At 46.1% G+C, this 19426-nt stretch overlaps 1 protein-coding gene across 9 annotated transcripts in view; it reads left to right on the top strand.

Annotated features, from left to right (window-relative positions):
- The window catches only part of NCOA1 (nuclear receptor coactivator 1), a 344103-nt gene that overhangs the window by 245261 nt on the left and 79416 nt on the right, over window positions 1-19426 (top strand). For all 9 annotated transcript variants that reach the window (XM_030555146.1, XM_030555143.1, XM_030555142.1 and 6 more), the window contains one exon: window positions 19284-19378. In XM_030555146.1, coding sequence (XP_030411006.1) covers window positions 19284-19378 — 95 coding nt within the window. The remainder of the gene's footprint in view (window positions 1-19283; window positions 19379-19426) is intronic.

The raw sequence follows: 19426 nt of genomic DNA, 5'->3' as shown, positions 1-19426 counted from the left end.
TTAACCCTGTAACCGTCCACACTACAAGGCACTTTAAATCGATTTGAAGGGCTCTTAAAATCAATTTCTGTACTCCTCCCCAACGAGAGGAGTAACCCTAAAATCGATATTACTATATCGATTTAGGGTTAGTGTGGACGGAAATCGAAGTTATTGGTCTCATTCTTTTACTGAGCTACCCAGAGTGCACCACTCCGGAAATCGATGGTAGCCTAGGACCATGGACGCACACCACCGAATTAATATGCCCTAGTGTGGACTCGTAAAATCGATTTTATAAAACCAGTTTTATAAAACCGGTTTTAATCATTTCGATTTTATGCTGTAGTGTAGACGTGGCCCTAGACAACATTACACAACTTGTGTAATTCTTACACATGGTAACCAGGGAGGGACTTGGATGGGAGACTGTGAATATAGAAAGTTCTTTCCTAGTTGGGAGCAAGTCTGCAGTGCCACTTGTTCTCTAGCTCCCTTTGGTTTCAGGGGCCAGTGACACAGCATGTAGCAAGGACCCTCTGTACTCAGCCTTGGGGTCTGCCTCTGCTTCAGTTTCCCCTTAGTTTTGGTTGTTCGCTGGCTCCCAGAGCTCTCAGATCACTGCAGTGACTGAGTCCTCTGGATAAGTCCAAAACCATTACACCACCTCTGGAGTAAACAACAGTCTGTCCATCTTCCCCCTTAGAACAGGGCTTGCTGCATCCCCTCTCTAGGTGCCAGCATAGGCGGTTCCCATGCCCACTCTGTACTCTAGGTTTCTGAGCCTGGGGAAACGTAAACAACTGAACTGTCTACCTCCTATAGTCCAAATTGCTCTGGCTTCTTCCCTGGTTTCTTTCTAGGCTGTTACGCCTCCTGTCTTGATAGAGCACTGATTCCCAGGTCTACTTGTCCCTGGAGTCTGCCTGGCCTTTCTCTGAACTGTTCATTGCTCTTATTTTCTTGGAAGGCCTGATCTTAGTCACCTGATCCTTTGTCACTGATTTCCTGCACCCAGATTGATGAGCTAAGCTGGGCATAGATACAGCTGAGCCACAGCCTCCATAAAGGGGATCCCCCTGTGACAGTTTTCTTGTAACAAAGGCATAAAATTAGAAGTGCGTGGCAAGCCTGTGACGCATGGTAGTTTTCTGAAAACCCCAGCAGCTGGAGTCATGTGATTACATCAGGATCCCACACTTCATTAAAAAAAAAAGTGTCTAACCTTCATGATTGTGGAGAAAATTTTGAAAAATGTGACCTCTAACAGCTTAAAAACCAGGAGATAAATAAAAAGCCCCTCCCTCCCAATGCACTAGTTTTTTTAATTTCATGATGTTGAAGTCAATCATATTATTTTGGGGTGGGGGGGGCTGGCTCATGATTTCTGAGTCCTTCATATTGGCAGTACTGCAAACTGTTAATCAGAAATGCTGAAAGGCTTGGAAAAGATGAGCGACATCCTCAGGTGATGTAAACTTGGTTTAGTTCCATTGACGTCAGTGTCGCTCTATCGATTTACAACAGCAGAGGATCTCACCCTGTATTCCTTGCACTGGTATTTCCAATTCTGTACCTTATATAAAGTAAGCTTTTCATATATTGTTTTAATTCATAGATCAAATTGCTACCCACCTTCTGGAGTAAAAGAACAAAAAATCCTCAACCTCAGAGCTGTTCACTTCCATGTAATATTTTATGAGAATCTGATACTCAGAAGGCGAAGGAGTGATAATACAGAGCAGTGCTTTTCCTCTGCTGCCTGTTTCTAGTACCCTATCACTGGAATATCTGGGTGCTGTGGTGTGTAGGCAGGTGCTTCTTTGCACACACAGTTCTGCCACCACATCTCAGTCGTACTTATAGCATCCCCACCTATTCTACCCCAGAATGGCAGTCATACTGAACTAAGTGGCAGTTCTGTGATATGGACAGATGTGCTCTGCAGACCAGACGGGACAATGTAGCTCTTCCTTATTCTTTGTTCCTGGCTCCCAGTTGAAGTCAGTGGGAGTCTTGTGTTTGACTTTATTTGGGAGTTGGACCGGGTCCTGTAATCAGAAGGTGAACAAATGTGGGTTAGGTAAAGAGAAGGTTACCTAGTTAACCAAAAAGGAAAGTCACTGAAAAGGCCCTGCAGAGGTGTCTGAATCTCCAGGGCTTCCTTAGCGTCCTTGTTCTTAGCTAAAGGTTATTGCCTGGAATTCCTACTAATTGAAATTCCAACCACAGTGAAGAGAGCAGTACAAATAGTTTCATTTCCTGGGCTTTTTACAGGGTGACGAAAAGGAGATGTGTGTGTTCATGGGTAATTTATATAAGGAACTCCATGTACTGGAACATACAGAGTACGTAGCACTGTACATAAGTAAGTTATTATGCACTGCAAATGGCTTTCTGAATCCAGCTTTTAAAGAGAGGCTCCATGCTATATCCCTTGCCCCAAAGTCTAGACTTAGGAAAGGACCAGGTCCTCTGCCATCTCCCATCACCTGATGCCTGTCACAGGCAGGCCTATACTCTTACTACCTTCATACACAGTTTAATAGCCTGGCTCCTCTCATTCCTACCAGTCAGTGGTGAATGAGGAGAGGCATAATTCTCCCATTTAAACAGCTGGGAGGAAAGCTGAACATAGACCGTTTAGAAGGGGGGCTGGAGGCCCAACTCCCAACTGACTGGGCAATCAGCACCATGTTTTGGGCTGTGGCTCATGAAAGGAAGTTGGTCCATCCCTTCCTTCTACCTCTTCTGGGTAGCTCAGAGAAGCAACTGGAACCTCTTCTCCCTGGATGTTCCCTTCTGGGTGGCTGGGAGGCACCTGAAATATAGAGGTAAAACATTCCTCCCCCCCAGCCCCTTTTCCCATATTAATCTCACATGTTCATGTGTCATTTAAAGTCTCAAGCTGCCTTTTATGCTGACATGCTGCTCCCCCAGGCTGCTTGCAGTTGTTGTTGTTTCATCTCGCTGCCATTTAAACCATCTTATGAGAACTGCATTCGTTGGTGCACGCAGAAAAAATTCTCTCGGATGGTTTATTTTTATGCTGGTTGTTCTTTCCTGTTGGATTTACTGGATTAATGAATTCCATGTTGAGTACTAATTAATGGCATGGCTTTCTGTCAAGCTTTCGATCGATGGGCGCACCAGAGTCTATTACATCTGATTTTAATTAACTAAAAATCAAATCTCTGCTTTAGGGAAAGTGCAGAAATATATTCTGTCACCTTTCCAGTTGCTTCAAAAGTAGAAAGATCATCTAGGAGCTGTATAGTGCTGGATACGTACAGACTTTCGTACGTAGGAGTCCATGTAGAACTGACTTCAAAGGGAACTCAGGAAGGGAGTGTGCCTCGTGCCCATGCCATCTGTCGAGCCACCACTTCATCTTCCTTCACCCTGATCTCTCCACTGGGTCTTTCTGAGGCTTCCAGTCCCACAAGCTCCGTTATGCATCTGTCTTACTTCGCCCTCATTACCATACTATTACTGTACAGTCCTTTATGTATTTATCCTCACAGACACTGGGGGGGGGGCAGGAAATACTGTCACCTAAACAGGACACTTTTTTTTGTCCCGGCAAAACTTTGTGAAGAAATCAACATTTCCACACAAAGATTTGAGTTTTCAATGAAAGACCGAAAACCAAACATTTGTCAGTTTTCAGCGACTAGAAAACAAAAAATTGTGGCTGCAAATTGAAAATTTTCAGCTTATGGCAGAAATGTTTCCACTTGTCAAAATAACCACTTGGAAATTTTGTTGAAAATGAATGCAGAAATTTGTTTTGAAAAAAACCATTTCATTGAAAAAATGTTTTGAACTAATCATTTCAACCAGCTCTATTGTCATCCCCATGTCACAGTTGGGGAACTAAGATACACAGAGACTAAGGGGATGTGTACAGTGCAGCTGAAGCTGGGGTAGGCATGCTCCCTCTAGCCTTAACCTAGCTAGTGTGGCTAAAAATAGCAGCAAAGATACATCAGCATGGGCCATACAAGTTTGAATGGGAGCTTGGGTATGTGCCTGTGTGGCTATCAGCAGGGTCTGTGCCTCTGTGTCTTCACTGCTGTTTTGAGTTAGGTAAAAGCTAGCATGGTTTTGCCTACCTGAGTTGTAGCCGTAGCTCTGATTGCAATGTAGACACATACCCTGTGTGACTTGATCAAGGTTAGGCAGGGAGTCGGTGGCAGAGACAGGAATTGAAGCCAGGTCTCCTGAGACCCAGATTAGCGCCCTAACTGTTGGACCATGCTTCTTCCACTTCACTCACTCTGAGATCACCCACTTCTAACCTCTCGTGCATCAGCTTGCTTGTTGACTCCCTCTCCAGGATCTCCACCACCCTTGCCTCCCCATTCCCCCTGCAACATCAAACCCATTCATGCCCAACAGCTTCCTCCACCTCTGCTCCCAGGCCACTGAGTTCCTCTGGAGGGAGTTCCATGATCATGCCAGACTTCCTTCACTATAAATGAACTCTGTCCTCCTCGTGTTCTGCCATTTTCCTGCTCAAGCATCATTGCTTCTCTGCTCTCTTTGAATCCAGATGCGTATTTGCTCTACCTAGCTATAAGTTTGTATAGTGCTTAGCACAGTAGGATTCTGGGCATTTCAATAATAAAGAGGAAGGAGAGAAAATGTGGGCAAATTGACTTTCCCCCAACATACATGTTGTGATGGAGCTGAAAATATTTTGCGAAGTTTGCAACATTTCAGTCATTGCAAAGAAGTAAAAGCCATTTTCAGGAAATTGTTCAGAATCTGATTAACTTTCCTTGCATTGTTTTGCCACATTTGACGTCTGAAGCAGTAGTAAAACACTATTCTTTGGTAAGCCCTGTTCCCTGGTTGACTTGTGTGGTGGTAGTACATCCTCTGCTGCCTGCTGAACATGCTTCCTGACCTCCCACTGTGTTTGTTGTTGGCTGACTATCTTTACTTGGCCTCTGTACATACCTATGGGGGGACTGCTTCCATGAGAATCTCCAGCAATAGTTGCTATGCATACTTCTACTTTCATAGAAAATTTTCCCTTTCCAATTTTAAGATGCCTGAATTTCTCACTGCCAATAACTCCATGTGCAAAGACCTTGATGCAGAGGGAGACAAACTTAGTCCTATTCAAGAAAGACAGGATCCTAGTCAGTTTCTCTCTGTAGCCCTCGGCTGTGTAAAATACTGACAACGATCTCACCGAGAGCAGAAGACGACAAAACAAATGAAAAGACCAAAAGAGAATGGAGAGAGCTCAGGAGACTAAAAAGAGGAAGCACTTGCATACCATGGGGATAGGAGTCACATAGACAGTCTGGCAGATGAAGACAGAGAACTGTACAACAAAAGAGAAAGGGCTGGTCTACACTGGAGGGCTGGGGGGTGATTGATCTAAGATACACAACTTCAGCTATGTGCATAGCGTAGCTGAAGCAGAAGTATCTTAGACTGATTTACCTTGGGTCTTCACAGTGCGGGATTGACGTCTGTGGCTCCCCATGTCGACTCCGCTACTGCCGCTCACTCCAGTGGATTTCCGGAGTCAATGGGAGCACGTTCGGGGATCGATATATCGCGTCTAGATGAGACAGGATATATCGATCCCTGAAAAATCAATCACTACCCGCTGATACAGCAGGTAGTTTGGACATACCCAAAGTGTCAAATCCATGAGAAGAAACCGTGTGAAAATAAAAATAGCCCCAATGTTCGTGGCTGTCCTGATCATCCTGATCATTTGCAGTGTTAAGTGAGAACAACCCACTTTGTGTTTTGGTCACCAGCAGTTTACTCTGAGTGGCATGTGAGGAGAGCCCTCCAGAACGAGTAATTCCCCTTTTTAGATGTGCCTTTTAAAAGTAACTGTGGGACAGGAGATCTGGTCTCAGGTAGCAGTCTGGAGTTTGACAAAGCCCATGCCGTTGATCTTGTCTTTAGGGCCGCAGGCTAGATTTCCATTAGTAGCCTGGGCTGGAATTCTCCTGTCCAGAAGGACTCGGGGTAATTCTCTGTGATAGTGAGGGGGTAGGTTTGCTTAGAAATGTAGTCCTTCCTGTCAGCAATGTTGAAGTCCTGACTGAGGGCAAGTCATAGAATTGTAGGACTGGAAGGGACCTTGAGAGGTCATCTAGTCCAGTCCCCTGCACTCATGGCAGGACTAAGTATTACCTAGACATGGAATGGGCAAACGTTTTGGCCTAGGGGCCACATCAGGGTTCCCAAACTGTATGGAGCACCAGATAGGGAAGGCTGTGCCTCCCCAAAGAGCCTGGTCCTCGCCCCCTATCTTCCCCCTCCCACTTCCTTCCCCCTGACTGCCCCCCTCAGAACTCCTGACCCATCCAACCCCCCCCTTCTCCTTGTCCCCTGGCCACCCCCTCCCAGGACCCCTGCCCCTAACCGCCCCCTGGGACTCCCAAGGCCTATCCAACTCTCTCCCCCTTCCGCTCCTTGTCCCCTGACAGGCTCCCCCTGGACTCCCACACCTATCCAACCGCTCCCTGTCCCCTGACTGCCCCCCCGAACCTCTGCCCCCTTCCAACCACCCCCTTACCGTGCTGTTCAGAGCAGCAGAAGCTTGCAGCCCTGCCACCCGGCCATGCAGTGTGCTGAGGCTGCAGGGGAGAGGGGACAGCGGGGGAGGGACCGGAAGCTAGCCTCCCCAGCCGAGAGCTCAGGGGCCGGGCAGGACGGTCCGGCAGGCTGTAGTTTGGCCACCTCCGTCCTAGACCATCCGTGACAGGCGTTTGTCTAACCGGCTCTTAAAAATCTCCAGTGATGGAGATTCCATAAGTTCCCTCCGCAATTTATTCCAGTGCTTAATTATCCTGACGGAGTTTTTCCTAATGTCCAACCTAACTGCCCTTGCAGCAATTTAAGTCCATTGCTTCTTGTTCTATCCTCAGAGGATAAGGAGGACAATTTTTCTCCCTCCTCCTTGTAACAACCTGTTATGTACTTGAAAACTGTTATCATGTCCCCTCTGTCTTCTCTTCTCCAGACTAAACAAATCCAGTTTTTTAAATCTTTCCTCATAGATCATGTTTTCTAGACCTTTAATCCTTTTTGTTGCTTTTCTCTGGACTTTCTCCAATTTGTCCACATCTTTCCTGAAATGTGGCACCCAGAACTGGACACAATACTCCAGTTGAGGCTTCGTCAGCGTGCAGTAGAGTGGGAGAATTACTTCTCTTGTCTTGCATCTGAGGAAGTGGGTATTCACCCACGAAAGCTCATGCTCCAAAACATCTGTTAGTCTATAAGGTGCCACAGGATTCTTTGCTGCTTTTACAGATCCAGACTAACACGGCTACCCTCTGATACTTCTCTTGTCTTGCTTACAACATGCCTGCTAATACATCGCAGAATGATGTTTGCTTTTTTTTGTAACAGTGTTACACTGTTCATAGAATCATAGAATAACAGGGTTGGAAGGGACCTCAGGAGGTCATCTAGTCCAACCCCCTGCTCAAAGCAGGACCAATCCCCAACTAAATCATCCCATCCAGGGCTTTGTTAAGCCCGACCTTAAAAACCTCTGTTGACTCTTATTTAGCTTGTGATCCACTATGACCCCCAGATCCCTTTCCACAGTACTCCTACCTAGGCAGTCATTTCCCATTTTGTATCTGTGCAACTGATTGTTCCTTTTAAGTGGAGTATTTTGCATTTGTCCTTATTGAATTTCATCCTGTTTACTTCAGACCATTTCTCCAGTTTGTCCAGATCATTTTGAATTTTAATCCTATCCTCCAGAGCACTTGCAACCCCTCCCAGCTTGATATTGTCTATGCCGTTGTCTAAGTAATTGATGAAGATATTGAACAGAACAGGACCCAGGATACATCCCTATAGGATCCCACTTGATATGCCCATCTAGCTTGACTGTGAACTACTCTCTGGGAACGGTTTTCCAACCAGTTATGTACCACTTTATAGTAGCTCCATCTAAGTTGTATTTCCCTCGTTTGTTTATGAGAAGGTCATGCAAGACAATATAAAAAGCCTTACTAACGCCAAGCTATACCACATCTACCACTTCCTGCCCCTATCATTTCATGATCACATTCACCTTAGCTGGTTTACACTTTCAAATGCTCAACCAGATCCTTCCTGTTTGTCAAAATCAAATCTTAGAACAGCCTCTCCCCTAGTAGCTTTCTCCACCTTCTGAAATAAAATATTGTCTCCAATACAAAGTCCTGTGCTTTGGATGATTTTGTTAGTTATTTAATAAGACTCGTCCATCTCTTCTTCCTGGTTAGGTGGTCTGTAGTAGACCCCCCCATGACATCACCCTTGGGTTTTTTTGATTTTTTTACCCCTTTTTCCCAGAGACTTTCAATGAGTCTGTCTTGTATTTCCATCTCAACCTCAGTCAAAGTATATGCCTTTTTAATATATAAGGCAACACCTCCCCCCTTTTTTTCCTGCCTCTTTCCTGAGCAGGCTGCACCCTTTTATACCAATATTCCAGTTATGCATATTTCATAGTTGTTCATTAACTAGCATTTCAAATTCTTCCTGCTTATTCCCCATACTTCTCACATTAGTATACCGACATCTAAGATACTGACTTGATTCTCCCTCCTCCCTGGCCAGTTCTGTGTTGTCTCTCCCTTATCTCTGCTATAACAGCCCATCCCCCCCCCTCCCGATTCTGACCCTTCTTCTGGGTCTCCATGTTTTTGACTTACCCGTGGGCTTTGGTCACCTGCCCCGCCGAACCTAGTTTAAAGCCCTCCTCCCTAGGTTAGCCAGTCTGTATCCAGATATGCTCTTCCCCTTCCTCGATAGGTGGATCCCATCTCTGCTTAGCAGTCTTTCTTCCCAGAACAGCATCCCGTGATCAAAGAATCCAAAGTCCTCCTGGATTCTTCACCCAGCCAGGCATTCACCTCCAGGAAACTTCTGTCTCTGCCTGAGCCCCTACCCTGGACCGGAAGAATTGAAGAGAACATCACCTGCACCCCAACTCCCTCACTCTCACTTCCAGAACCCTGTAGTCACTTCTGATCTGCTCAGGGTTATACCTCGCAGCATCATGAGTGCTCACATGGATGAGTAACAGGGGCAGTAGTTAAAGGCCAGATGATCTTCAACAATCCCTCCCTAACACCTTGGAGACAGGCCCCTGGCAGGCAGCATACCTCTCGGGATGCTATGTCAGAGTGACAGATAGATGCCTCCCTCCCCCTCAGAATAGAGTCACTAACCACCACTACTCTCTGTTTCTTCCTGGAAGTGGTGGCTGCGATCCTCCCAGCCTTGGGGGTACAGTGCTTCTCCTCTTCCACCTTTTGGGGGTGATTCCTCATCGCTTGTTGCCAGGGCAGTATAGCTGTTCTTCATCACTGTGGTAACCAGCAACTAGTGACCTCCCTGTGTGACAGAGCCATATCCTCCTCCCCTGGTGGCGTGACAGCAGTCCTCCCTAGCTGGATAGGTTCCTCAGCCTTGGACATCTCTACATGAATACTCTCAGTGAATTCCTCATGGGCATGGATGCTCTTCAGGCTAGCCACCACCTCCTGCAGCTCTCCCACCTGCTTCCTGAGAGATTCCACCAGCAGGCACATTTCACACTGGATGGTCATAAGAACGGCTATACTGGATCAGACCAAAGGTCCATCTAGCCGAATGTCTGGTCTTCAGATCATGGCCAATGCCAGGTGCCCCAGAGGGAATGAACAGAACAGTAATCAAGTGATCCATCCCCTGCTGCCAACTCCCACCTTCCGGCAAACAGAGGCTGGGGACACCATCCCCATCCCTCCCCATCCTGGCTAATAGCCATTGATGGACCTACCCTCCATGAATTTATCTAGTTCCTCTTTGAACCCTGTTATAGTCTTGGCCTTCACAATATCCTCTGGCAAGGAGTTCCACAGGTTGACACTGCGTTGTGTGAAAAAATACTTCCTTTTGTTTGTTTTAAACTTGCTACCTGCTCCCCCAAGCCTGGCTTTCTGAGAGTGGGAAATGCAGGCCACAGTTTCTGTAAATCCACACCAGGATCTGGGTAGAGGCATCCAGGTTCAGGCTCTTTGTCAGGATCCAGATGCAGGTGAAGGAGAAAGGAGCAGTGTTGCCACTGGTGATGCGACCCCTTCCTAACGATAGTGATTATATCACAACTCCCTCTTACAAACTCCTTCTCAGCCTCCCTTGTTTGCTAGCTTCCCTTCGGCGCTTAGCCTCTGGCTCTTTAGACTTCTCTTCTAGATCAGCCCTACCCCGTCATTAATCCCGCATGGGGAGGGTGATCACAAGGCTGATTGAGGCTGATCCAGGATGATCATGCTGGAAAATCAGACAAGTACATAAACTCAACCCTATCCACTGATGTGTCTATCCGGAAGGAAGCAGTCTTCTGATGATGATCTAACTCTGTGGGCAAGTGAACCCACTTCCTTTGCTTATTTTTTTATTTGTAATGTTTTTTGAGGCAGACCTCTCAATGCAGAGGGTTGAACCCAGTTCCTAAGACTGACTGCAATGTACTGTGAACTGAAAAAAAGCCACAGACGGGGAAAGTGTTGTGTTCTTCCCTTTCTCCCATTTATAAATGCCTCATACCTTTCTATTTGATCATCCAAAACGACTATTTAGTAAAATAACAGGCTCAGTGCTCTCAACGTATCTATCAAATTCTGGTTACAGGAGAAGAGCTACGTAATAGAGAGATGATGTTATAAGCACAGGATCCTCATAACAAAAGGAGGACTGAAGCACTTCCCTTCGTGGTAAATTCGGCAGCCCTTGTAAAACACTGGGAAATGCCATAGTTAAGATTGCTGCCCACCTTGTGTACCAGAATTTGCCCTAGTTTATGGTTCACTCATTCCCCCACCCCGTTTGGTTGCACCATGCTGTTGCAGCAGATTGCCATCCTGTTGTCAGCCCTTGAAGAGTGGCACCTAGCCAGGAATGTTTATTTTTATTCTGGGAGGCTCTTGCCTCCTTTCCATTGCTGAATGCTAGAGTTGATACTGTGCTGCTCTTCCACTGCGTTGAACGCAGCATAGGTGAGACAGAACCTCAGTTGTGACGGGATGTGAGAGGAGAACAACCTGGCTGGGAACATTGAAGGCGGCTGGGGTGCTCTGTTCTGGTCATGTGGAAAAGTTCCTCATCCGCTGTGGAAAAAATCTGTTCCCACTGACTTGCTCTGCTATCTCTTCCTTGAGCATGTGTGCTGATCTCCTCCCCTGCCTCGTGTGCATTACGCATCCAAGCATCCGTTCCCCCTTGCAGTGCCTGGCCCAGTTCAGGGCTAGCGTCAGTTTCTCTGAGGAGCCTGACCCCATTCATTCGGGACATCATCATTAGGGCTCCATATCTGTCATGGAGGTCATGGAAGTGACAGATTCTGTGACTTTCTGCAACCTCCATGACTTTTGCAGGAGCCAGTGGGGCTGACCCCAGGGCCGCCCAAGCAGCTGGTTCCAGGGCCAGCTGCTCAGGTGGCCACCCGGACAGCCACTCCAGTCGCTGCTGCAGCGACCCCAGGGATAGCCACATCAGCCACTGCTCTGGCGGCCCCCAGCAGCAACCCCAGGCGGCTAGAGCAACCGCGGTCTGTTGGCCCCAGCAGCGGTCCCCCGCCCACTGGCTGGAGCAGCTGTGGTCTCCGCCAGCTGTTGCCGCTGGCCTCGGGTGCCTCCCCCCAGCAGCAGCCCCCCTATTATCCCCACAGCAGTGCTGGCTGATCTCTGTAGTATAGATGATACCTAGGATGTCTTGGAATCTACAGAATTACTGATGAACTGAATCCTAAATTATTCAGTATTATTGGTGTGCTGTGGCTACTGCTTCTTATGCTGAGCAGTATTGTCTCATAGCTTTCTTGTGCTCCCAGGGTGTGTCTGTATCTACCTCTTGTCTCTTTTTTATACTTAGCTTGTGAGCTCTTTGTGGCAGGGACCATCTTTGTGTCATGTTTGTACAGCGCCTAGCGCAGTGGGATCCTTCTTCGACTTGGGCCCCTGTGTGCTACCACAGTGGAAATAACCATCAAAAATGTCAGGAGGAACTCGAGGACATGCAGCTCTAGGGGAGCGTTTATGGTGCCCTCCACTCCAAAACGTAGGCGAGGTTTCTGCCTGTCACCAGAGCCTTTCAGAAAACAGCAGAACTGCCAGTGATTTTAGTCTGATGTGAACAGGAGAGGGGAATGAGACTAATGGGTTAAGATGAAAAACAGTGGTTTGTTGTAATGTATTCCTTTCATATCTCCGAACTAGGCTTCTCGAGATGAAGAGCTAAAGAGCTGCATTTAATGAAATTTTGCATTTAAGCCCATTAACTTAAGTGCTTGGCTGGGATGCACTGACACTTTGACTGGAAGAATTCTGTATATACCACCCTGGAAGAGGTGAGCAGGCGCTTTAATTGATACGTCTGCTTTAGCTGAGACACCCAAGAATGCCTGATGACTCCAAACTAGGGAAGGAAAAGGCTTGCGCACAGTCAAGGTGGCAGTGGTGCCTCATTTTGTCAGCTAATCCTTTTGAATAATAGGCTTGGAACTGGCATATGAAACTATTTTGCTAAAGTGGGAGGATTCCACAACCCAGTTAAAGGATTAGATTTGAAAGCCAGCATATTACCCCTAAGTATATGAATTAGTTAGGAGTGGAAAGAACATCTCTCATGCTGTTCAGTATTAAGAGCTTCTGGCTCTGCCACAGGCTGCTTGAGAGACCTTGGGCAGGTCACGTCTCCTCTCTATGCCTTGTTTCTCCCCTGTAAAATGGAGATGATGATGCATCCCACACCCATGTTTGTTTTCATGGTAAATTCGGCAGCCCTCGTAAAACGCTTTGAGATCTTCAGTCAGCAGACGCTAAGGAGATGTTTTAAGTATTACTGATATTACAAGCAGCAAAGAATCCTGTGGCACCTTATAAGACTAACAGACGTTTTGGAGCATGAGCTTTCGTGGGTGAATACATCTGAGGAAGTGGGTATTCATCCACGAAAGCTCATGCTCCAAAACGTCTGTTAGTCTATAAGGTGCCACAGGATTCTTTGCTGCTTTTACAGATCCAGACTAACACGGCTACCCCTCTGATACTGATATTACAATAACTCCTCAAGGCAGTAACGTGGCACTGGGGCTTCGTTGTGCTAGACATTCACATAGTGAGAGTGTGCTCCAGAGAGGTTACGGTCTAGATACACCAGGCAGTAGGCAAAGGGTGGGAGGAAGGAAATTTGATATTCCGCACTTTACACATAAGGAAGTGGGATCCAGAAAGATGAAGTAACTTGCTCAAGGTCACATGAGGAGTCTGTGGCAAAGCCAGGAATGTTCATTGTTCATGTCTTCTGGGTTGCAGTCCCACACTGTAAACACAAGTCCAGCAACAAGGTCGTAAACCCAGTGTTCCTCTCCAAGGACAAACTATTTCTGTTTTCTAGTGGTGAAGTCATAAAAGCATTGAGATGGCACATACCATAAGGCTGGTTTTCATAGAATCACAGAAATGCAGGCCTCGTCTATCCCCCCGCACTAAGGCAGGATCAGCGTTTCCAGAGGTGCCCCAGTGCCTACCTAAATTTTGTGAAGGAATCCTACCTATGTGCACAAAATGGATCCTTTAGAGTATATCTACCCTGCAATAAAACACCCGCGGCTGGCCCATGTCAGCAGGTTCGGGCTGCAGGGCTATAGAATTGCAGTGTAGACATTGGGGCTCAGACTGTAGCCTGGGCTCTGGGACCCCGGGAGTCTACAGCCCAAGCCTGAGTTACTTGCCATAGGCCAGCGACAGGTAGTTTATTTGAATGTGGACATACCGGTAGTGTGCAGATACTTGTTTTGGTGCCCAAGTGTCTCCGTGGGAGTGTGGCTGTTAGTGATGCACTGCCAGTGTGCATGTTGCTGTACAGAATATGTAAGAGATAAGCTCCTTGCCCCCCAAGGAGCTGATAGTCCAAGAAGGCAAACAGATTACTCTTTGGGAGTTTTTTATGCATAGGTAGTAGCCCTGCTTAGAGAGGTGGATCAAGATTGGCAGGCTGCTGTCCTGAGGTGGAGGGACTTGAAGAATGAGACTATTGGGTGGGAGCCTGCATTTGAGGAGTGTGATGTGGCGAGGTAGAATGTAAGGTGTGGATGTACCCTAACAGTGGCTTTTTCTGAAAACTAGGTCCAGCAGGTCCTAGAGCGTTCCAAGGTTAATCTTTCCTCCTTCCATGTTGTTTTGAAATTGAAGATAGTTATTTAAAAGGCATAGCCTGATCCCTTCCATGCTTTCTGTGCTTAGAGAGGGCTTTGTTTCTGAAAGTGGGTCTGCCTGTCACCAGCTATCAGGAGGGGAGGGTGATCTGAGTTTTTTAGTGGGTCCCCTGCAACAGGACTACAGTGAACTGAGGTACATCAGTTCCACATGTCATGTCGTTGCATCCTAGTGATGGGAGCCATTGTCTGGAATGCAGGCAGGAATCAGTATTGTCTTATCATTAATCCTAGCTTCTTATTATTAATTTATTATTTGTATTCAAGTCGCACCCAGAGGTCCCAGCCAAGATTTGACACCAGTTGTGCCAGGTGTTATACAAACCATAGTAAAAGACAGTACCTTCCAGATAAACTGCTATTGAAATACAAGACAAAGGGTGGGAGGGGCAGTAGAGGCATGGATGTTAAATGCTAGGTCAGTGGCAGAACTGACAACAGAACCCAGGTCTCTTGAGTCCCGGTCCAGTGCTCTATCCACTGGAATATGCTGAGTCTCCTAAGTAGGCCACTGATTATGAATGAATGTTGAGCAACTGGCAATTCCTTGTCTGTTCCTCCTAAAAGAATTGTCTTACAGGTGAGGTTTGAGTTAGGAGAACTACGCAGGAAAATATTTGCTCAGAGGATCCTATAAAAAATCTATAATGATGAGGGCATGGGAATATGTGTATGTGAAGGGACACATTTGTAAGTTTCTGGAATGTGGTTTGAACTTACTCTTCATTCATATCATTAGATCTAAGCACTTGTGAAGCACAGTATTAATCGGATGCTTGTGGTAATTATTTGGGTTGAATTGGACACTTCCCCAAAAAAACTAAATGCAATTTAGGTTTTGCTTACAGCCAAGTCATGGAAACAATCCTCTGTTCAGTGCCAGGATAGTGTGGAGATGAATATCGGAGCGGAGAGCATAACAGGTCACAAGCATCTGTATGGTGAGAATGTCAGTGTTACTCAGTGGAGATGTGTTAGACTGCTGAATAGTCTCCTAAGGAAGTGGCGGAAGTCCCATAGCTTGGGAATTTTACAAGAGATGGAACAAAACTCTAGAAAATATGCTGTAGGGAAGGATCGTCCATTGGCTTCTAGAGATGGATTGGATGGGCCAAATCGGTTTCTTCTATTTATTCATCCACCTGTGCTAGCCAAAGCTGGGACTGGACAACAGGATGGGTCATTTGATAAATTGCCCTGTTCTGTTAATTCCCTTGAAAGCATCTTGCACCGGACCCTGTCGGAAGACAGGATACTGGGGTGGATGGATCATTGGTCTGATCCAATATGGCCATTCTTATGTTCTTATCTATACAGGTACTTTTATGGGCCTGGTTACAATAGCAGTTGAGCATCTCAAGTATGCATAGATTGATCTCCTCACAAAGGAGTACGTGTCAGAGCCAGGAATTAACTTAGGTGTCCCAAGTTCCAGTCCAATTCCTTACCCACAAGGCCATACTTCTAGGGCTATTGTCTGATTCTCACTCCAGCATTTTTCAGAACTCAGGCTCGATCCTGCAGGACTGCTGTATTCAGGACTCTCTCTGAAGTCAATGGGAGTTCTGCACACAGAAGGTTCGCAGGATCAAGACTTTGCTGAGGATGCTGATCTTTAGGTTCTGTGGGAAAAGTAGGTTTCCCTAACAGTGGAGTGAGCATAGTACACAGAGTACAGTGGAGTTGGTCTAGGGAGTTCTGCTTTGTTTAAAGTAACTATAGAAAAATACCTTGTTACTATGCATGTCTGTTCTTAAGGAGGCTGATCCTGATCCTTCCACTGCCAGCACTGCATGGGATTGGGCCCTAGGTTTTTTCTGAGCTATATCTGCTTAGTTGCCTGGCAAAAGCAAGTATTTTTACTCCTGCCTGCACTGCAGAGCCAGCCTAACTGCAGAGAGGCAGGCTGTATCCTATTGTGCCTCGCACATCATCCACCAAATTGCCAGCTGAATCCTGATCCCAGGATTTTTATCACTGCTGACGGTTGGTGATGATGCAGAAAGAACACAGCTTTGTTTTCAGCTATCAGGCAGAGTTTGCAGCTCTGGCACTTGGGGAGACTCTTGCAAATGGTGCAAATTTGATAGAAGAGTCACTGAGGAAGGGATCGTGACACCAGAGAGATGCTGTGTTTAGAGTCATTTTCTGATAGCCACAAGGAGTTCTTTTGATTAGTAGCTATTCATAAATTGGAATGAGCAACAGTAAATTGTGCTGGTGAAGGAGGCATGTGTGTCTGTAGCTTGCCCTTCCAAATTATTTGTCCCCCTGATGTTCGAAGACTCCCAGTCTCTATCTTGCTTCTCATGCAGCTGTCGATTTCCCCCACCATTAAAAAAATTGTCCTTTATTCTTTCCATTGAAATGTAGCAGGTGATGCTCTAATTGAGTCCAAAAGAGTCCCAGAATCCTTAGTGCAGCAACCAATGTCTAGTGATTGTGATGCACACGGTAGGATGTAAATTCTCTGACTTCCATCAGGAAGAGCTACAAGAGGAGAGACACTCCCTGCACCCAAAAGTTTACAATCTAACATGTCCCTTTCTTCCATTTGCTAAATAGCACCAGAAGAACAAGGCAATCCTATTGCTAAGTAAAGTACAGCTGTCCCTTCTAGGTATTATTGTCTTGGAAGGCCAGTGTCTGTCTCTTGCTTCTGTTATGAAAAATTATTCCACCCTAAGCAGAACTTGAGATCTATTTAGGGATTTTACACAAGAGCTATTGCAAGTTTTTTAATAGCTCACGGTTTTTCTGGACTATTGATACACTCTGGAAACTCATCATGTGCAAGGGGGTTGAACTATTTTAGTTGGTTCTTTATTAAATGTGCTAAGAGTGCAGGAATGGGGCAAGGGGTGGAGAATAGGTTTTGGATGCCTGTCTGGAGTCTCTCATTTGTAATCAAGTTCTTTGTCACGAGACTGTATTACAGCTATATGCTGTGTGAACAATTGAGGGAACCAGAATTATGAAGGGTGAGTTGTCTGTTCCATAAAGCTCTCATCCCACTCCTTATGGGGATTATAGATGGTGGACTTGGAAAGGACCTCCTAGGATACCTAGTTAGTCCCATGTCTGGGATAGGTCTCTGTACTGAACTCCTATGTCTTTAATCTGGTCTATTCTTGAATGTTTCTGATAAGTATCCCACCATTCTGAGTCCCTAGCAAAGGAACCCAACAACTGATCCTTGCTGTTGGAAATATGTGGCTAATTTACCGTTTGCCTATTTTGAGGCACTTCTGCTTTTCTGAATATTGTCAGTCTCTCTGTACTTTCCATCTATACAGTCTTTCTAACTGGGCGTGGGCCGTGCATTTGAGGCCTAGTCCCACCAGCTGCTTTGACACCAAGCTCTGACACCCATTGACACCTAGCTCTCTCTGGGGAGCATTCAGGCTTTAAGGATCAGACCTGTAGATAAGGTGCAACTGACTTACTTCTTCCCAACTTGGAATCGTCCCATTTCTCACCCCTCTGTTTGCCCCTTCGCTGGCTTCCCTTGGCCCTCTGCCTTACATGAGAGCTCCTTGTGCCCTCTTCAAAGCCCTACCCAATCTAGCTCCCACCTGCCTCTCTGTTCTCTTCTCTATTGCACTCAAGCCACATAACTAGCCATCCTCGTAGTTTCATACTCCTGATCCTGGTAGTTCCCTATGCCTGGAACATCCCCTTCCTGACTATGGAGCTAGAGCTTATATGGCCTCCATCACTGTAGTGTCTGAGCACCTCACCATTATTTACAGTATTTATCCCCACAACTCCCCTGTGAAGGAAGGAGGTGCAGTTATCCACACATGGCACTGGTCATGCAGGGAGTATGAGGCAGTGCCAAGAATTGAATCCAGCGCTCCTGATTCCAGTCCGGTGCCTTAACCAGAAAATAATCCTTCTGCTCTGTGTCCATGCTCTCCTCTTTCAAACCAGTCAGCTCCTGACTTAGCCACAGGAGTGGTGAAGAGTGTACCAGGGGAAAGTAACCAAATAAACCTGAAACTACCTCACTTTTGTGGCTGACTTACTGTAGTCACTTGCCTTGTCACATTCCACCTCCCAACACACACGATTTGTCTGATATTAGACGATAAACTTTTTGGGGTAAGGCTGATGTCCGATTATTGGCTTGTAGAGCAGCCAGCACCCTTTGAGTCTAGTTCAATAATGAAGTTTGCTACCCAGTTTAATAACTGAGCCATAATACTCAAAATAAAACTCACACACAGCTCTGACTTTTCTCTCTCTCATGCAGGACTATGTTGAGAACTTTACTAAAACCTAGTGGCCTGATTTCTAGAGGTGCTGGGTACCTGCAGCTCCCATTCAACTCCGCCCCAGGCACTCAGCACTTCTGTAAATCAGGCCACCTATACATCATAGCTACGTCTTTGTCTACTGAACCTGTGCTGCTTGTGTGAAAGCAGGCTATCTAGTTTCTTCCGGCACAGTCTGTTCTTTGTGAACTCCTGCTGCCAATTGCTCATCAAGATGTTGTCAGATCTTACAGATCAATTATTTGCTCAAATATTTTAGCTCGTACTAAGGCTGAGCTGACTAGTCCTTTTTCAAAAGCTTGATGTTTTTCAGTCTTCCTCGTTAAAATATGTGTGAGCAGTTCCTCAATTTCCTCTAAACCCAGGGAGGAGAGAATAGTGATCTAGCTAATACAGACATTTTACTACAATGGCGTTTTCTTTTCTCACATTGCTTCTCCTTCTATACTGTGAAAGGGGCACAGATCAAAATACAGAAATCACTTCAGTGCTTTCAGTTTGTTGCTTCACTGGGACAATGGATATCTCAGTGGCATTGGCCTGCTAAACCCAGGGTTGTGAGTTCAATCCTTGAGGAGGCCGTTTGGGGAACTGGGGTAAAAAATCTGGGGATTGGTCCTGCTTTGAGCAGGGGGTTGGACTAGATACTTCCTGAGGTCCCTTCCAACCCTAATATTCTATGATTAAACAATAGTCAATGTTTTGTTGCTAATCAGTAGCTTTTCAGTGGTAAAAAAGATGTTTTTTTCAACTAAAACATGTCCTTTTCCTTACTGCAGAGAAAACAGCTGATGATGACGTCCAGAAGTCTGACATCTCATCCAGCAGCCAAGGAGTGATCGAAAAGGAATCTCTGGGACCTCTTCTCCTGGAAGTAGGTGCTCTGTTGCAATCAGTAACACCACCAGTCTTTTCGTATTTG

This window comes from Gopherus evgoodei, chromosome 3 (assembly GCF_007399415.2).
Source record: "Gopherus evgoodei ecotype Sinaloan lineage chromosome 3, rGopEvg1_v1.p, whole genome shotgun sequence".
Lineage (NCBI taxonomy): Eukaryota > Metazoa > Chordata > Testudines > Testudinidae > Gopherus > Gopherus evgoodei.
Note: the sequence above shows the minus strand (reverse complement) of the source record. Positions and strands in the feature narration are given on the sequence as shown.